At 36.9% G+C, this 19986-nt stretch overlaps 2 protein-coding genes across 5 annotated transcripts in view; one reads left to right on the forward strand and one right to left on the reverse strand.

Moving 5' to 3' along the window:
• The window catches only part of LOC118274585 (unconventional myosin-XVIIIa), a 297865-nt gene that overhangs the window by 71953 nt on the left and 205926 nt on the right, over positions 1-19986 (forward strand). The window contains exon 1 of one of the 3 annotated variants that reach the window (XM_050696859.1): positions 8427-8628. The exons of the other annotated variants lie outside the window; for them this stretch is intronic. The gene's annotated coding sequence lies outside the window, so the exon portion shown is untranslated. Of the gene's footprint in view, positions 1-8426; positions 8629-19986 lie in introns of those variants that run through there. 3 annotated transcript variants of the gene reach the window in all.
• On the reverse strand, positions 1721-4578 carry LOC118274587 (uncharacterized). Of its 2 annotated transcripts, none has more exons than XM_035592181.2 (3): positions 4288-4578; positions 3245-3483; positions 1721-2691 (listed from the first exon to the last, which is right to left on the reverse strand). In XM_035592181.2, exons 1-3 carry the CDS (start codon positions 4448-4450, stop codon positions 2257-2259), a joined length of 837 nt encoding a protein of 278 aa, XP_035448074.1. In that variant the 5' UTR covers positions 4451-4578; the 3' UTR covers positions 1721-2256. The 2 variants fall into 2 exon arrangements, with proteins under 2 accessions (XP_035448074.1, XP_035448075.1); XM_035592182.2 differs by having other exon boundaries at positions 4407-4575.

A 19986-nucleotide genomic window follows, 5' to 3' on the forward strand; every position in this document is an offset into this window, starting at 1 on the left:
AATTTTAATGCCACACTCACATTCACACAGCCGACGAATAACATTGGCTCTGGCAGTCAATATAGCCACTCAAGCTCATTGTATTTGAAGAGTCAGCCGTGTTCCAACCTCCTTTGATGTGGTAACGAGGGGTTCCTACGTCTAGCCTGGAGTTTCTAGGCATTTTGTTTTTGCCTAAGGCTTGGAGGGAATTAGAATCGGGGATTGCGTTTGATGAAGGTTTTTTGTGGTGAAGAAGTACCTACTTGGAGTAGATGAATGCTTGGGATTGTGGTTGTTTGCGGGAGTTATAAACAAAGTTCAAAATGGAATTATTATATTAAGATTTACTCTGTATTAGTTTAGAAATCTTAGCTTTTATGGGCACTTGCGGATAGGACTGATAGGTACCACGGTCTCACAGAAAACCAACGTTAAACGATGTCTACTTTGTGTGAGGTTACCCAATTTTGTAATCCCCAATTCCTCAACAACCCTTAAATTCCTAACCCCCAAAAGGGCGGCATCGTACTTGTAACGCTTCTGATGTTTCGGGTGTCCATGAACAGCGGCGATTGCTTACCATCAGGTGATCCGTCTACTCGATTACATACTGGCTTATACCATAAAAAAGGACTGATAAAAATATTAACGGGGCATCACGTCCAATGCGTCTCACCTCAATTTATTTTATTACTAGTTTTTCAAGTCATACAACTTGAATAAATAATATCGGCTCTTCGATTTTCATATTTTTCAAAGTGCAAAAAGAGAATCGTTTGTTTTACCACTTTAAAAAAAATCTTAGATTTTATCTGTATAAACTTAACCCCACCAATCAATTTACACCAAATCACTGTAATTAGGTACACGTAACAAGCTAATTCGCCAACGCGATTAATAAATTATATCAAATCCTGAACTTGCTACAAATAGCTGAAACGTTCATTAAAATTACATCGCTCGAGCCGAGCTACCCCGTCTAGACGGTTATACAATTCATAGTTACAAGTAGGCACGCCATGTAAAGGACTTTAGAATTTTACGTGGTTCTAGAGTACCTAGGTACAGATATGTCTAGACCAGGGGGCCTACTCTAATTCAACGAACGAACGAACGAAAAAACTTCGCAGATTGCATACTACAATTCTATTTTTTTATTCTTATGAATTTTTAGGGACTTTTATAACGCACAGCGTATGTCAGTCCCATCGTACCCTAATACAGTGCAGTTATACATCAAACCAAGTTAGCTACAATTTTACTTATTGCGAACAAAAATGAACGAATGAAATGAAGATAAATAAATAGGTTTTGATATGAAATTAAAAATAAAACGTTATTTCAAGTAATTCTATTAGTAAATCAATAAAATCTACGGCCGAAGATTAAACGAAACTTCGGATTCGAAAACCGGAGTAGGCCCCTGGTTCTTGTTGACTTTAAAGCTTCTGTTGATGAGGTGGTACGCAAATATTGTTGTTAACAACTTGATAACTTAGATCCACAATAAGATTTATCCTGTGTTGGTTGCGTTGACCCAAGACGAACCCGCCACAACTTGCGTCGCAGCCGATCACCCAACCACTGTCATAATAAATTGTTTATGTACTATATTGCCTTCCCCGAATTAAAATCTTTATAAAAAAGCCTTTCTCAAATTTTGCTATTTATTTTAATTTAAGAAACATAACGAAAAGAGGGCTTCTAAAACTTAACGTTTACAAGAAAAACTCAGCTATACACATAGTATTTTTTTTAATAAGATCAGTAATACCGTATCTGTTCAATAAAACATTATAATATTCTCATACTCAGTATGTCAAAAGTAATATTCTACACTAGAAGTCTTTATCACAAGTGAATAATATAATATCTATTTCATTTTCGCGTAAAATGAGAACAAAATTATTACAAGAAAAGTTGCCAAAATGGCGCTAGTTAATGGAGATTCCAAGTTTAAAATTACTCGCTTTTTTTTAAATGGTGGTTGAATGTAGAAATATATACAGCCAGTATTTTAAATGAGGTTTTATTTCTGTAAATAATTTCCATTTTAACATGCCAACCTCCATTGAATCTAGCTGTTTCAGGTGGGTGTGTGACTAGTGACCTAAGTCATAGTTCTCAAAATTCGGTTAGCACATTCTTACAATAAATCTCCACCTTCTATAAGCTATACCTTAATATTGCAGTTCATTAACTATCTTCTAGCAGTAGATATCCAATAGATTTAGAACATTGTTATCAATATGTATATTATACAATAAAAGTTAGTTAAAAATTCAGGTTCTTATCAAAACTTTGCATTTCATACTTGGCAATGACATTGCATACTTCCATCTTAACTTTAGGTATCAAATTAGGTTGTAGTTTCTTGACGCTAGCAGCCATACTTCGGAAGAACACGTCGATTTCGTTAGTATTTTCTTTTAGTACTTTTTCTATGAGTTTGTCGATAGTCTGTGACCGCTGTTCAGGTGCTTTTGGGTCTTCGACATACTGGTTATACTGTACTAGTTTCGCTCCATTCATTACTAAAGGTTTTGGTAATATTTTTATAGGTGGCACGTTTTTCGGCATCGGTATCGTTTTCTTTCTGCCTGCGTTCTTTCTGCATATTTTCTTAGGTGGTTCGCTTGTCTCTTCGGTTTTAGTCAGAACTTTTATGTAGGGTTTCAGTGGTGCTTGAGGCCCGTCCACGACTGTGATCTGAAAATCAGAAATTGTTTGGTTAATACTAATAGTAATGACGGATATTAATGTTATCATCTAACTTTGTAATGTTAAATTAATATGCATCTAAGTAGGCCATTGAATAGATAATGAAGCAACCAAATTAATTATCTTTAACAAAAAAGAGTTGACATAATCTCAGGATGTGCACTGGCACTCTCCATAGTCCTAATAATATAACATCCCATCTGATAAAAGCTGGTTCAGCTGATTGGAGATTCCAATAAGAAAAAATGATTTTAAACTAAATTGACAGACATTTTATTACTATCACATTATCACCAGTATCATATCAGCCACAACCCAAGACCTACAGCTGAACATAGGCCTCAATCACCAAAAGAGCCCCAACAACTTCCAAATCGACTGGTTAAAGTGACCTGCATGCAACAGCTGCTTAGATTTAGATTTCAGCCATGATTGTCCCACTGCAGGGCAAAGACCTCCCTACCGTCCTTCCAATCCTCTCTGTGTAACAACTGCTTGCAACCTTTTAAAATTAAATATTTAGAAGATGTTATGTAATTACCTCATAGCACTCCTGGTTGTCAATAATAACTTGCTGCTCAGTGCCGAGGGAGTCATCCTGATTGATGCCCTCGCTCTCCTCCATCTTAACTCCGTCTTCCATACTGTTATCAGCTAACGTTTCGTCTAGGAACTGCAGTTTTTCATATATGAACACTTTGGTTCTGTGCATAGTCCCTAAGCGTTTGATGCGAGTGTATCCATCTCGGAGGCCTCGCCAACGTTTTTTGCATTCCTCAACTGGAATTTAAAGTGTTTATTTGTTATTATTGTGGAAATAATTGAAATTGTATTAAGGAGAAAGGTTTCAAGTATTAAAACAATGTGTATGACCACATAAATGTAAAAAGAACAAAATGAACTAGATTTGTAAGAATTGTGATTTCTGTATACCCCTTTGGACTGTATTACATATGATACAAATGCATCATAAATGTGTTTATAGATGTTCCTTTGTGTAGTACTCAAATCACCAGACTTTATCAGATCCCAGGCATAAGATTTCAATCTAAGTCTCATTCGATTGACCTGCCTTGAACCTATTCCAATTACTGTCTATATTAGACAGTACCTAAGTGAATCTACACTAGAATAATGTTTACTGAAGGTATTCCTAACATATTAGGTTATTAGCTAGATCTTCCAATTTTGTCAACATATTGAATGCTCAAAATAGATATAGTTCCTCACTAATAGTTTTGTTCATATCTCACAAGGCCAAACATTTTAATTATGTGTAGCCGTCATAAAGGTCAAGTAAAATTGTTTATGTTGTGTATTCATAACATCAATCAGCTGATTTCAAAACGATGCTAAAAATATTACAACTGTCGAACTAAACCGTAATGAACGCGTCAAGCTGACCCGTAAATAGGTCAACCAATTATAAAACGGGAACCCACAGCATATTCCACACTAAATAACCCGTGATATTAACAATAAACTTGTATATTTAAAACACAATTCAAATAAATCCTACTTATCGAGCCTTGCGGTTGTCCTATGCAGCACCGTTCCGACAAAAAATAGCGAATGAGAGCTCACCTGGCTTCGACAGTTGCCCCGCTATTTCCTGCCATGTACATTCCCTCGCTAATATGTTTTTACGAGACGGGTCATACACATTGTACAAGAAACTATGAGGTTGCACTAAATCCACTAACTTTTCCTCCTCTTCCGGTGTCCAGCCAACCGCATTCAACGGCATATCCCAACTTTCCGTTTTAGCTTGCGTCACAAGATCCAAACAAAATGTCGGCTACCTATCAGAGGCACGAAAATAGCCACGCTGCGCAGCACGACGTCACAACGCGAACGATGTTGCTCTTTTGTTTGTAAATTCCGTCGTTCTCATTGGTTGCCTGTGTGACGTAGCGTAATGGCAGTGTTTCGGTTGCGCCATCTAACGACGAGTAGTAGCTTTAACGTTTTAGCGCCATCTTGGTTGCTTTGTGAGAACTTGAGTTGTTTCTATTTGACGCTAGGTGGCGTTGAAATATGTTTCTATGTAAAGAAAGATAATATAAAAAGTATTAGATAACAAAACTGAAAAATAAAATATTAACAATAACATTTTGTTACGTCTTATTTATTTTTATTTAATTTTTCTACTTTTCTTTGATACACTGCAGTTGTCTTTATGTGGCCCGGATGACAGCATCCGTTCCCGACTTTGAATCTCTCAATTTAGCTCGGAACTTGTCCTCTCTTTCCATTTAAGAAATACCTAGAACAATACGTGATTATTAAGCTGTTTTTAACAAAGCACTGGTGGGTATTAGTCTGTAAGACGCTCATCTATTCATTTATGACTATAATTAATTCATCACGTACCTAGGTGCCATATTATGTCTATTAAACTAGCTTAAACCTCAAAAACAACACTATCCCATATCATGACACATCTGTCATGATCATAACCGGGGTTGCGGATGAAACACAAGAAGTTTTGCGACCAGATTGGAGATGATTCTGTTTGAACTGAATGCCTAAGAAAAGGATTGGCCACAGAAAGCTCTGCATAGAGACGAGTGGAAGAAGAGTAGGGAGGCCTTTGCCATGCAGTGGGACGACCATGGCTGAAAATAAAATAAAAAAATAAGAGTCTGACACTCAATCTCGTCTCACCCAAGGCAAGGAGCAGTTATTCGATGATTTCCCTCTCAAAAAGATACAGAACTATCTAAACTAAGTATTGATAATTTTAACATTGAACTGGTTTCGCTATTTCTTATGTTATGAATAGGTACGTAGTCAGGAAATACCGCGTCGTCTAATATTTACCTCGTGGGAAATACCAACCGACAAATGTGAATTATATTTTATGCGTTAAGATTGGCTTAATGAGATGTTAATTAGCTCCGTAGTCTTACGGTCAATCTCAGTTGCTTTTTTATCGATAGATTTGGCTATCTACTAAATGAAGTGTGGGAGAGCCATGTTTCGGCACGAATAAATCGACTTGACCGGAGTGGTACCACGGCCTTACAGAAAAACGACGTGACACAAAGCTTACTTTGTTTACAACTGTGAGTGAGGTTACCGAAGGCCTAGTAAAGTTTTACAACGAAAGATACGTGTAGATGTTTTTTTAAAGGAGGAATATCATCTATTTACTTCTACTTGTAATTGAGGAGATCTACGTTCAGTAATGCACGTCTTAAATCTGATTATAATGCTGTTTTTTTTTGAGTGGGAAAATCATCCAATGACTTCTCTCGCCTTGGGCGAGGCGAAAGGGAGTGTCAGACTCTTACTGACTAAAAATCACCCCGTTCCTATTCCTGCTTTTTGAACCGGAGCCCCGGTAAACCCGCTAGGTAGTCCGCAGCTCCGGATTATAATGCTGTTAACAGAGAAAGTGTTACCTACTACTTGACTTACAGTGTAAAAGTTTAAAAGAATCTTTCTTATCTGTCCTCCTTGTTTAGTCTGTGCACTATCGGTCACAGATTAGATATAGCTAATGATGGCGGTTTATGCTACGTTATCCGAGGTAACATCGGTGAGATTAAAGCTTTCATTTTTAATGATTTACAATACAAGTTTCGGGTTATTATGTAGAGCTTTGTTGATTACAGCATTGTAATTAGTGATCCCTGCTTGAAGCGGTGAGATTCGGGTATTTACGGGTATTGTGGATACGAAGTACAATATTTACGAACCAAATTTGTAATGAGTTGGGAAGAATAGTGTATAGGTATTTTATTTATTTTTATCATCATAACCATACGTTATTTTTTATTTCACCATAATGTTGATTGTTAAGGACATTTTGTATGGTATACGCTGTTGGTACCGTAAACGACGAGCAGACGTATCACCTGATGGTACACCCAAAACACTAGAGGTGTAACAAGGCTTTTTGGCAGTTAGGAATCTAGGGGTTGTTGGGGAATCGGGGATTGGAAAGGGGCCTTCGGTAACCTCACTTACACAACATACCTATGCGTTGTTTCACGTCGGTTTTCTGTGAGGCCGTGGTATCACTCCGGTCGAGCCGGCCCATTCCCACACTTAAAGATTCTTACCTAGGCCAGGGTATTACGACTTAGTTTAAATTACATTGTAACAATACGAGAAATGTTCTAACATCCGGTACTTCTCGTATCTAGGTACCGAATATTGGAATTCGATTCGACCCAATTCCTGCGAGTACAATTTGAACCAGTTACTGCAACTATTGAGTTCCGTATCAATTCCACGTAGCGTACTGAAGTTCCTGCAAATTGAATATTTCGTATCTATTCAATTTCAAATTCAATATTTGGGGCTTTATTGACCCGTTGCGGTGGTTGCCGGATTTCGGAGCTGGACCAACATTTATGTATTTTAAGATCAAAATTTTGCTGCGATGACACGTTTGCATAATATTTTTATGACTTTTTAAAATGGTGTTGTGGGATATTGAATAGGGTGGAGAAACAACCTTTTTTAGGTCCATCTAGTAGTTTACTGATCCGGAGCTGCGGACTACCTAGCGGGTTTACCGGGGCTCTGGCTCGAAAAGCAGGAGTAGGAACGGGGTGATTTTTAGTCAGTAAGAGCCTGACACTCGCCTCGCCCTAGGCGAGAGAAGTTATTGAATGATTTTAAGCCCTTAAAAAAACTAGGAGATTAAAGATAAAAACTATTAGGCAAATATTTTTTTCAGACATTAACAAGAACGACGATACATTGTTTTAAAATATTAAAAATATATCATGGCGACCCTTTGTGAACAAAATAATACCAATAGAAGTAATTGCAATACGCTTCAAAAATGTCATTAAACATTATTTGATTTTTGTTTTATTGTGCAATGGAAATAAAATAGATATCAGACAGTTATAAACTTCACGCTTCACTAAAATAGTAGAGGCAATAGTCATGGTGCATGTATAGTATAATATGGGGTAGCCGATGAAGTGTACATCCGTCCGTTCGTCCATAACTCCGAAATGTCCTTTTATAACTATTTTTGTTCCATGGAAGTAATATTTTTGTAAACTGATACATTTTAGAATTTAATTAACGATTTCATGGCTCAGTTCGATAGTATTTGAGGCAGGAAATGATTTTATTTGACTATTAGTGACTCGGGTGTGGAATCAAAGCTCTTATGCTCACTATAGACAGTAGTGTGAAGTTTGATAGCCAATAATCTTCCTCAATAATTCGATTATTTAGGAGTTTGATTTAATACCAGATAGTCCGAGAGATGTGTAAAATTAATGCTAACAGTTTAGGTCGGCACTTGCGACTCGGAGTATAGGAAATATAATGATCTGAATCTTTCGTTGTTGAATCGTTCAGATTAAAAATTATTTCAATTATGTTAAAGTAGATTAAAAACATTACTCTGTCTTCAGAAAAGCATATTCTGTATCTGATAATCTCACGTTAAAACAAGACAAACAGAGTAAAATATTTTTCCCAATCGAATTGATAGATGGTTTCAAATATACTGCAAACAAGTCGTTGATTTATATATTCGTTTAAAAACTTAAGTTAACCTAATATATGACCGATTACACGACAACCTTTAAAAATGTTTTAAAATATACGCAAACGTATCTTACGTAAGATGCAGCATCGTTGTCAACAACAGAATATGTTAGCAGAGGCTCACATTATCACAGATATACAATGTTTGTCGTAGATACAGCCAAGATACGCGCCGAACTAAGCTCTCTAAGCAGTTCAAATCTGCGCCACGGCCGCTGCGCACGCGCCGGTGTCCGTTGCGATACGTATATCGAACTTAGAATTCGAAATTCGAAATAAATCCGCTCAAAAAAATAATCAGTAATTTTTTAATGAAGTTTCTGTTTTACGAATTCGAATTTTAAAGTGTTGTTTAGTGATGTGCTGTGTTTGAAAAAATCGAGTGTGTGGTTTTAAAAGGTGCATATCGGTTTCTCGATTTCAATTTGAAAATGGAAACAAAGTGTCGCTACTCGCTACTTTAAGCAAAGCGAGCAACGTTTAACGATTTTAAAACAGGAATTGTTTTTTGACAGTTGTCAAAGTGACATCTGTCAGCTGTTTCACGCTTGTTATGCGATTATACGAAGTCAGTTTTGACATAGTAATTTCGATGTGTTCTCGTGTCGGTTAATTGATTAAGTAATGAACGGGTTTGTAACTGGATGCTGCGTAATTGACAGACGGTTGTTCGATAATTTTGTTCGATAAAAACTGTTATTAAATTAAATGTAGTTGTTGTAATAATATGGGGTTTTTAGTTGTCGTCGTTATGTTGTGTTATGTATTATAATTGTTATGTGTTGAACCAAGTGATCTTGCCGTACTTTGTTCAGCCTTAGGATCAATGACGGGTTAAGCAATGTACTGAATTAATAATCTCTATGTTCTTTTTATGGATTTGAACAATCGTAGATTTTGTAAATAGGTTAGGTATTTTTGAGTTTTAGTTGCGGACAAAGTAATAGCGGGGCTCCGATTCAAAGCAGGAGAAGGAACGGGGTGATTTTTAGACAGTAAGAGTCTGGCATTTTCACCAAAGGCGAGACAAGTCATTATATGATTTTCCCCCCTCAAAAAAAGGGTATTTCTGAGCTCTGAGTGCATATATTTCTATGATATTATACGTTCTAATGAAACTAAACTACACTATGAAAGAGGACTGCGTATTTACGAAAAATTAAGAAATCTCAACTGTTAGGTAATTTGCGTATAATTAAAAACACATACTGTTCTGTTCAACTCTTTTAAAGTATTATAAACTTATAACCTTAACCATTAAGTTTTAAAATCCAATATCCATTAGAATGATATACAGCCAATGTTGTACGTAGGTGGCCGGCATTTGGTAGTCACCAGTCAGTGAGCTAATAATGGCTTTTCGGAATGCCTAAGTTCGGATTCTTTGCGTAACTTGGGGAGACGGCGAAGTATGTTGAAATGTGCAGCTGAGAGGAAAAGAAAGAAGTTTGAACTAAATATATTTAGCTTGGGGCTGCTGTACTTGAAATAGCATACTTATTTGGTATGTAAGTAGGTTACTTTTTGTTTGTAAGGAAAGTTAAGTTTAAGAAGTATGGTATAAGGGTTCTAGTAAGTGTCTTTTGTGGTTTCTGCTTATATTTATATGCCCTTAGGGTATACATATATGTTCTTTTTGGTTTAAAGGCTATTACTAAACCACGTCGATGGATACAAATTCGTAGCCAAAGTAATGGACGACAAATATTTATTATAATCGTAGTAGGTACTTGGGTTTTAAGATGTGAATTAGGAGTAATATGCCGTTATTTTAAACCCATCGGATGATTCCTCATTGATGAAGACCATTCGATGGATTAAAAATCACGCATAAGCTTTATCTTCATAGTCTCCTATGATTCTAAGCAAACCGACGCGAAAAAAAACCGACATCAAAAACCATAAACCTTCTCCTAAAATCTGTACTTAAAATCTTCTCCTAAGTCTGGGAAATACTATAATGAAAACCTCATCAAAAGCGGTTCAGTCAAACGCGTGATAATCGCGTACATACAAACAACGTACAGGTCAAACTGAGAACCTCTTATTTTGAAGTCAGTTAAAATTAATACCACCACCACCACATCAATGGAATGTCCAATAAAATGTTTCAGTACAAACAGTAGCGTGTACCTATCAAGTTGACAGTGCATTTATTTGCTGCGTGTGCGCAGAAAGACGGTGAATCTGCCACCAGGGTTTCAGGCCACTCCCAGTATGTGTGTCAGTGACGGGCTTTATAAGGAAAGGGGATTAGGGGTGATACTTTGAAATAGATTTCCAAAATATTTAGACTTTTGTATATTTACGAATTGTAGACTTTATTATAATTGGATGAGAGAGACTGTAAGATATGTGTTTCGAACCTCAATGCTTTATTTTTATTTTAAGACTTTCTGTATTAACATACAACGCTCCTAAGGAGTTGTGCCTTGTGTAGATGTATCAATGATTTGACATTGATAACTGGCGAAAAGAGGCTGTTTTATGAGGGGAATCATCTTATGGTTTCTCCCGCCTTGTGTGAGGCGAGAGGGAGTGTCAGTAAAAACCACTCCGTTCATTCTTCTGCTTTGAGCTTTCTTCAACTTCGCGAAAAGAGGGCTGGATTTGATATACTTTCCAGGGAATGGAAGGCAAAAACTACCTATTTATACTTTCTCAATCTCTGACACTTCTTTGTATTTAATTCAAAGAATCTCTTTGAAGTGTTATAATTCAGTATTAAATTGTACGAAATCTACTTTAAATTCTGTAGATAATTTTACGATCATTTGATGGGGCTAGAGACCTCAGCTTTGTGCTAATAAAGAAGCAATCGTTGTAACTTTATCGCTACCACACTCGTGTTGAATTACAATTTACTTTTATTGTATAATAGTTATTTAAAATACCAACTTAAGTCTTTGGGCTATAATAAGTGTAATGTAGACGTCTTTTTAATAGCTAAAATAATCATCCTTATCTACTGTATACGAATACAAATATTGTTTACTAGCTTCTGCCAGCGGCTTCACTCGCGTTCCCGTGCGATAAAAAGTATCCTATCACCCAAGTCAACTCATACCCTGTCTGTGTACTAAATTTCATCAAAATCCGTTTAGTAGTTTCTGCGTGAATGACGGGAAAATATCTAAACAAAACGTTCACATTTATAATATTAGTGTGATTTTGACAATGAATTCACTGCTGGAGTCATAGATACAATAAATTGGAGTACATATACGCTTTCTCTACCGATCCGGAGCGGCTTACCAGGGCTCCGGCTCGAAAAGCAGGAGTAGGAACGGGGTGGTTTTTAGTCAGTAAGAGTCTGACACTCCGTCTCGCCTAGTACGCAGCTCCGGATCATTGAACTATGAATATGGAAGCACCATTTCACTCTAACCCAATAAAAAGTTTTAATATTCCCCGAAAAAGGACTAATTCCAATTCCATTCCTTTCCATTCCATTTCCAAACTCCAGAACGGATGTCCGCAAAGTGTGGACATAAATTAGTTTAAATGATGACAATAATAAAATGGTCGGACAAGGTGTCAACCCTAATTGGTGCACGGTGGCTCGTGGATAGATTATTTTCGTGCGCGTGCGCCGGAGACTGCCGTGTGAGGAATTAATGTTGTTTTATTTTTATATCAAATGCATTCTTTGTACTGGTCTGTTCTGTGGATTGAGAATATCGCAAGACTAGAGTTTGGTTAGGGATTCTGTCTACTACATTTATATTTGCGTTCAGTGCTTTACTTGGATATTTTGTTTTTTATTTAAATCAAATAAATTGACTGCCTCATTGGTCTCGGGTTCGATTCCCGGATCAGGGAAAGTATTTCAGCGCATTTTTCGGTTTTTCGAAAAAAATCTCAGTAGCTCAGTTTATACTGGTATTGCTTAGCTCTGTGTGCCCGTAGGCTACGTAGTTGTTTGCACAAAAATTTCACTGCACTCGAACGCTGCCCACGCGCAGAGTACCGGTAAACAATGTCTCCGCGGTTAGGGCTGGCAGATTTGAATAATGAGGTTCTTGACTGCCTTCTTTGTGGTCGTTTTTAAGTGGGTTCGGAGAAGGTACTGCTCAGTTTGACAAATTGGGCGTTGTTTTCAAAAGTGACGGTTTTGTTTACTTTTGAAGCTTGAGTTAGGTAAGGTCAGTGTAACTAGTGCCTTAGTCAGAGACATTACATGATTACTTAAACTGTTCTTTAGTAAAGATTTTGTTTTGAAAACAATTGTTGAGGACTGGGTTAAGTAACCATTAAATGGCTCTGAGTATGGCGGTAAGTCGTAGTGATGTCATAATGCAATACAATTAATAGTAGAATACTTTATACGTCTCCTTTTTTGAAGGGGAAAATCATCCAATGACTTCTCCAGCTTGGGCGAGACGAGAGAGCGTGACTCTTGCTGACTAAAACCACCCCGTTCCTACTCCTGCTTTAGAACCGGTGCCCCGGTAACTCTTTGAAACCACCTTTGGAGCAGCACACTTTTGAAATAAGATCTCCAAATCGCCAAGCGAAAAGATTATGGCAAATCTTCCTATGTAGATGAAGCCATTCATGTTGATAATTGAGACACTTTGATCAATTATCTTCAAATTAAAAATAGTTTTGATAGCCCTACTCCAAGGCATGACAATCAACCGGGCCCATAACAACATGGCGGACTCAATTAAAGCCCAAAACCTGATGAAGTAACATTTACTACACGACAAACGCCATCTATTGGGCTTAAATTATTAATTAAGTCAAAGCACGCTTTGATTGCGACTTTAGTTGTAATTAAAATAACAATTAAATGGCCCTGTGCTTGATTTAGTTGCGGCCCTTCGATTATTGACCATGTATTTTAAAGTTATTGATTTATTTTAATTGGCGCCACTGTCGATTTTGGGATTGTAAGTTGTAAACTTTGAATGGAATAGATAATGATACTAGTGTTAGATACCGGAGCTGCGGACTTATCAGGTTTACCGAGGCTCCGGCTCGAAAAGCAGGAGTAGGAACGGGGTTGTTTTTAGTCAGTAAAAGTCTGACTCACTCTCGCCTCGCCTAAGGCAGGAGAAGTAATTGGATGACTTTTTCTCCCTAAAAAGGGTATTAAATAACTGTTTTAATAATATGACAATCACTTATAATTCTTTTTTAATAAATATATTAATAACGGATGACATTTAACTAGATGCAATTGAAGGTTATGCTAACTAAACACGACTTCAAAAACTATTTGCAAATTTTCGTAGGTACATAATATTATTATGCAAATATCTTAGTGCATTTACAAACATAATATGCATTTATTAAACAAATATGTAATTATGTAAGTATTAAGCAAAATATTTAGGTAAATATTGGAACCAAATTAGACGTACAAAATAAATAATGGTTATTTCAAATATTTTTATCGCTAATTTCCTAAAATATTGGACATGCAATGCTAAGATTTGACATTGTAAGTTCCTCTGACGTATGCAGAAGAACTATGGTACATATATTTTCCAAAATCCATATTCTTCTTCATCGTGCCCTCACTACGAAGGATCGTGACTCCGCAGAGAGTCAGCTGCACGTCTCCATGAGGCGTGGTCGGTGGTTCTACGTAGTACTGGGATATCCAGCTGTTCGGATATCTGATCCGACCATCTCTGGACTTCAGTCTCTCGGTCTACTAAGACCGTGAAGAACTATATCGGCCAACTGCGACTGATGGAGACGTGCAGCTGACTCTCTGTGTAGTCACGATCCTCAATAATGAGGGTACGGTGTGTTGTCTACCCGGATGCCGATCCTCAGTAATGAGGGTACGGTCTTTTGTCTACCCGGATGCCGATCCTCAGTAATGAGGGTACGGTCTTTTGTCTACCCGGATGCCGATCCTCAGTAATGAGGGTACGGTCTTTTGTCTACCCGGATGCCGATCCTCAGTAATGAGGGTACGGTCTTTTGTCTACCCGGATGCCGATCCTCAATAATGAGGGTACGGTGTGTTGTCTACCCTCTACTTCTTTCCCCTTCACGATGCTTCAGACAATCCTCGCTCCAGCGAGCCATGCAGCCAAAGTATCTCAGGATTATTTGTAAGCTAAATTGCTATAAGATCGGAAAAGTAGAATTATCGCAGCCAGATTTTTTTTTAAATCGTCACATCGTCGTTTTTGACCGCGAAGAGGCAGGCAGAGGTGTACATTACGGCACGTAATAATGACACTGTACAATATACACCCACTTTTCACAATTTATGTCGTAAGTCCCATGTGGTGGTGAGCCTATTGCCATATACCGGGCACAATTTCCAGAAAATGAGTTAATTATTAACATTCTTCATATCAATATCGTGATTTAATGTTATGGACAATTAGTCAGTCACGCAAATGGCAGTGTTTAGTGAAATCGAGTGTGTCGTGTCACCGAGTGAAGTGGACGGAGCTCGGAGCGTGAAATTGCGCATACTACCAGTGATGTACTGTGGTCAGCAAATCAACTTACTCCTGTCTCTCTTTATTACATTTTAAACTTTATTCACTTGATATGATGTCGAAAATCCCATGAAAGAAATTGCGCATACTGACTACCATTGATGTGCTGTGGTCAGCACATCAACCTATACCTGACTTTATTACATTTTCAACTTTATTCTGTTGACATGAGGTCAACAATTCTTTGGAACAAATTGACGGTTTGGTGGAGGTTGACCTGCCGGCTATTGTCACTGTTGTCTAGTTGATATTCGTTTATTATTACATGGACTACGTTACCATAACTGGTGAAAAGTGTGTACTCGTACATTATGTTAACCCAGCCTTATGTATCTTTCGGAGCTGCGGACTACGGGTTTAATGGGGTTCCGGCTCGAAAAGCCAGAATAAGAACGCGGTGGTTTTTAGTCAGTAAGAGTCTGACATTCTTTTTTTCCTCGCCCAAAACGAGAAAAGTAATTGGATGAGTTCCCCCTTAAAAAGCCTAATGTATCTGTCGATGAACAATTGGAGGCAGCATTAACGCAAATGTTTATCAAGTTACTTGACTGTTTTCGAGGAATGCCGGGAGCCAAAAATCATTCGAATACTAATAAGACGTGATATTAATGAAAACTGACTGTCTCTTTGATGATACAAACAATAATCACAAGCATGGCTATTCTAAAGGGCTCGGGATCAATTCCCGAGTCATGTTGTAAAAGATCTGATGTAATACTATGACATTATCAGTTGGCTATTGTGCAAATATGTTGTCGTTGTTATGACAATGTGTACCTACATACAATACATACTGAATTCTTTTGTTGAGTGTAATGGCGAAAGTGTGGGTAGCGCGGGGGCGGTTTTGTTTTCACTAGCGAATAGTTGGTAGAGATAAGGTTGTGGTCCCAGTTACAGCGATTTTAGCTGACAATTGATTTGATAGTTCTTGCCATATGTTGATATGGTGATAGTATTGTGGTTTTAGGTACAGTATAAAATAGTAGTTGATATTCTAGGTCCAATTTGGTCCAGATAAAAACGGTTATTATATTTATAATAATAACCGTTACAGTGTCTGAGTATAATATTATTTATTGTTGCATAGGTATAGGTTTTGAGAAGTTGCAAAAGCAACTGGCTATCCAGAAACTTATAGTAAATACGGGTGCTAGAAGATCACACCTTCAATTCTATTAATGTTTGGCAAATTCTTTCTGAAACACAAATAAATGTAATACTTTTACTCAACCTCCCCGTTTAATCTCTCTCACTGGCACCACACCTCAACACAAGCAACTCAATAAAGTCATAGATTTAACTGTTTTTATTTCCGGCGCCTTACGTAGAGTTGATCATTCCAATGATACCGATCTGTTGATAAGCTATAAACTGACAGTGTACACTCAATTATACACTTTATTGGTACCGTATCGTAAACTTAATTGTTACCGTTCAAGTTTGGCTGTCGGGAAATCTCTGGTCTTACTAATAGGGTTTAAATTCGCCTCTGTGGCGTTAGCGTGGTGCTTGCGACGGTTTTTTTGCCTGGCCTTTTAGTGTATTTCTTTATTAAGACTAGAAGCTGAATTTCTTTGCTATAAGGCATTTAGTAATACAAAATATTTGGACTGAGATTAATTTATTACCTACATATATAACCTGTGTCTGTGTCCCATGGAGGTAGGCAGAGACAATGGAATGCCAATCTTACACAGTAGATTAATTTATTGTACTTAGGTATGTATTTTCTATTACAAAACTTCGATCGATCCAGCAGAATATGAATTAGGATTGTTAATTAATTTCGGCCCCTGGTCATTTTAGAATTACTTTTATTGGTAAGTCTTAAAATGTAATTAATAGATTGTTTAGCAGTAACATGTTTATTTAATTAAGTTTCAAGCTTCGTTTTAATTATCTGACGATGTTTTATTGCCGTGTCTTTTATTCGTGGTTATTCTGGAATTACTTGGAGGCTGGTAATGGAGCTCATTAGAGATTTCGGTGACCGATAACATCTCTTAAATGAACCTCTTGTCTGTCGGTATATGAGACACAATAGGAGTTTACGGGTTGTTGGGGAATCGGGGATTGGGAAGGGGGGTGATTAGGCCTCCTTATCAAATATAAGTTTTTAAACTGACATGGTCACTAACACTAGTATTAGAAACTCATAGAAATAGATAAACATGGTCAATATCCCGTTTTAAGTTTTAATACTCTTCATCAAATATTTTTGACCATTCTTACTACACCCATGCGAAGTTATTTAGATTATGATTGTCAATTTCTCAGCATGTTTGGTTTCTGTCTACCTCTTTAGGGAATACAGATGTGATGTTAAAACATAGTCAAAGTCAAAATTATTTATTTCAAACAGACCGAGAAGGCACTTTTAAACGTCAAAGCAAATATTACAATATTTAAAAAAATATCTGTCTGTCGGTCAGTCCCCTAGTGAAGCTATTTGCTCGTTTCAAAGTGTAGATTCCTATGGAGAAGAACGAACAAGAAACTCCATAGATAGGTAGGTCTTGATAAATCAGGTTCACAATACAATTCGTGGTTACATTGTTTCGTTAATACAATTATGTCAAAGGGATCGAAAAAGATAATAACCTCAAGGACAATAAAATAATACAGCCAGGAGCTGGAATGCAGTGTGTTCACATGAGACATGACGCAAATACAGTAAACAACTCCAATATTCATAGTTTTCGCTACTTATTATTCTTATTGCTAACAAGTGTCCCTCAGTTTCACACACATACGGAGAAACAGACTATTTTCATGTAAATTTTGTCTATTTATACGGACATACGGCTACTGCGTCGTTGCAGTGGACACTTCTCCGTATCTAACTATTTGAATGGACCTCCTTTGTCGAAACTGTCTTGTCTATTGCTTTTATTTTTGTTATCTGTGGTCTGTGCGAAGATGGCAGTTTTCAATATGGCGGTTTTCGTGTTTGGAAAATGCTTTTTAGTTTGATTTTCTGGGATTTATTTAGGGAAGTCTTTATGATTCTTTTACAATGTCAAATTAAGTTTGTGTTAGTCTATCTGATGGATTTTTAACGTATTTTATACGTACTAGTTTTATCAGTTTAAGGATTACCGGGGCTTCGGCTCGAAAAGCAGAAGTAGGAACGGGGTGGTTTTTAATCAGTAAGAGTCCGACACTGACTTACGTCTCGCCCAAGGCGGAGAAGACATTGGATTGATTGAAACCTCATGTATAGTTTAAATTGCCAATCAATTCAACATTATATGTATATAGGCATTTAAATGTACCCCTTTAGGCTACAAACACATTATTATTAACATAACAAATTGCATATTTAAAGCCTCAAACACGTTAAAGTACGCAGTAAAATTAGTATTAATACAATTTGACATTTGCTCCCTAGACCCAGACTGGTGTGAAGGATAACCGGTTCGCTTGGCATTGTTTTGCTTTGATTTCTGCTTATAATAAATACTAGGTTCGCATGTGACTTCGCCTGTGTTGAATGTAGTGTAAATGCAAATATTTATTCTTTGCGTTACAAATCTTATTAGAGAAAAGTTTTGGGAAAAGTTAATTAGGTACATAGGACGAATAGAACTTTAAATTAATGCCGATTTTTTACAAAACCGATATCACTACAGTGACTGTCGAGTGAGAAAAGGCCTATGATAAAACAATGATAAGTTTATTATAATAAGTGATGTATTACGGTAATAGCACTGAAATGAAATGAAATGCTATGGTAACTACCCCTTTTAACGGGATAAAGCGTAGCCTTATGGTCTTCTTTTTAGGGGATAGGAGGTATGGGAAACGAGCAGACTATTCACCTGATGGTAAGCGATTAGAGCCGCCCATAGACTCCCGCAACACCAAAGGAGTCACAGTCTTATATATATTTAAGCTCTATTCAGACCCATACAGCAGTTTTCGTATAATTGAGTGACGAACAAACATTCATTCAAACTTTTGCATTTCAAGTATCATTAAATAAACTTAGATCGTGTTTGAGTTCGGTTTTAAACCTAAATCATTGCCCGCTCTTTAATTAAGGAGGCGTAGATATGTTCAGGTCTGGATTAAGGCTAAAATCTAGACCTAATATTGATTGCCTGTGTCGAATTCGTTAGGCATGTAGGTAGTAAATAACTAAGTGTATATTGCTCAATGAGAAAGGGAGTTTAGTCGGTATGTGTGGTCTAATTCGGCTTGCTTAGTAATTTATTATTGTGTAGACTATTCAATGAGTATTTTGAGATTGATTTGTTGTTTATACAGTCTGTTTTGTTGTCTGTATTTAAGATCATGGAACTGCAAACGCGATATTAGTTATAGATCTCTGTATATTTGCCTAGCTGGTTAACCAGGGCTCCGATACAAAAAGCAGGAACGGCTAGGTTTTTAAGCAGTAAGAGTGACACTCCTTCTCGCATCGCCCAAGAGATAAGTCATTGGATGATTTTTACCCCATTAAAAACAAGACTTCTGTTTGTGTTGTTTTTTTTAACATGCTTTATATAATTAAGCTTGTCTTTTAGATTGGAAAATACTAAGCTGCTTGCATTATAAATATTACGTCCCTATTTATAGAAAGTTGATTTAAAAGGAGTACTACGTATTTTTATGAAGTTTATGCCTAGCTCACATAAAAAAAGAAAAATATTGTAGATATTAGTATCTAAATCACTCCATTTTTTAACACAAACAACTTGTAACAAGATACGTAGCCGTCTCTCTTGATCATTTAAAATATTGTTACATGTGCTAATCGACTATTTGCCGGCAGAGTTGCCATATGCAAATGTTCACAGGTGTTGCCAACATTAGCATATTATGTGCCGTGAGAGGCATTGCGTGGCAGAACGTTTTACTATACATACGTACAATTATTATGTATTGGTGTTATGTAGTTGTGTTTTGTAATACATTGATCGTTTAAGAAAAGATGTTGGAATGCGGTTAGCTAAAATGTAGCGACTTTTATACTTTTGTACTGTGACTCCTCTAGTGTTGCGGGTGTCCATGGGCGGTGATCGCTTACCATCAGGTGACTCGTCTGCTCGTTTGCCCCCTATTCTGTAAAAAATGGCTTTAAAGGGTTAGCGTAAACCCTACATATGTAATATTAATTATGCCAATGACAATTATGCTAAATAGAATACAGTTCGGTCATGCAAATAGTCTAACAAACAACAATTATGCGAAATATTTTTTACGCCATATAAAATCGACAACCTATAAATAACATTATTTCAAATGAAATTTGAAGTAACAAGTTTCTGCCCAAAAT

This window comes from Spodoptera frugiperda, chromosome 11, assembly GCF_023101765.2.
Source record: "Spodoptera frugiperda isolate SF20-4 chromosome 11, AGI-APGP_CSIRO_Sfru_2.0, whole genome shotgun sequence".
Classification (NCBI taxonomy): domain Eukaryota; kingdom Metazoa; phylum Arthropoda; class Insecta; order Lepidoptera; family Noctuidae; genus Spodoptera; species Spodoptera frugiperda.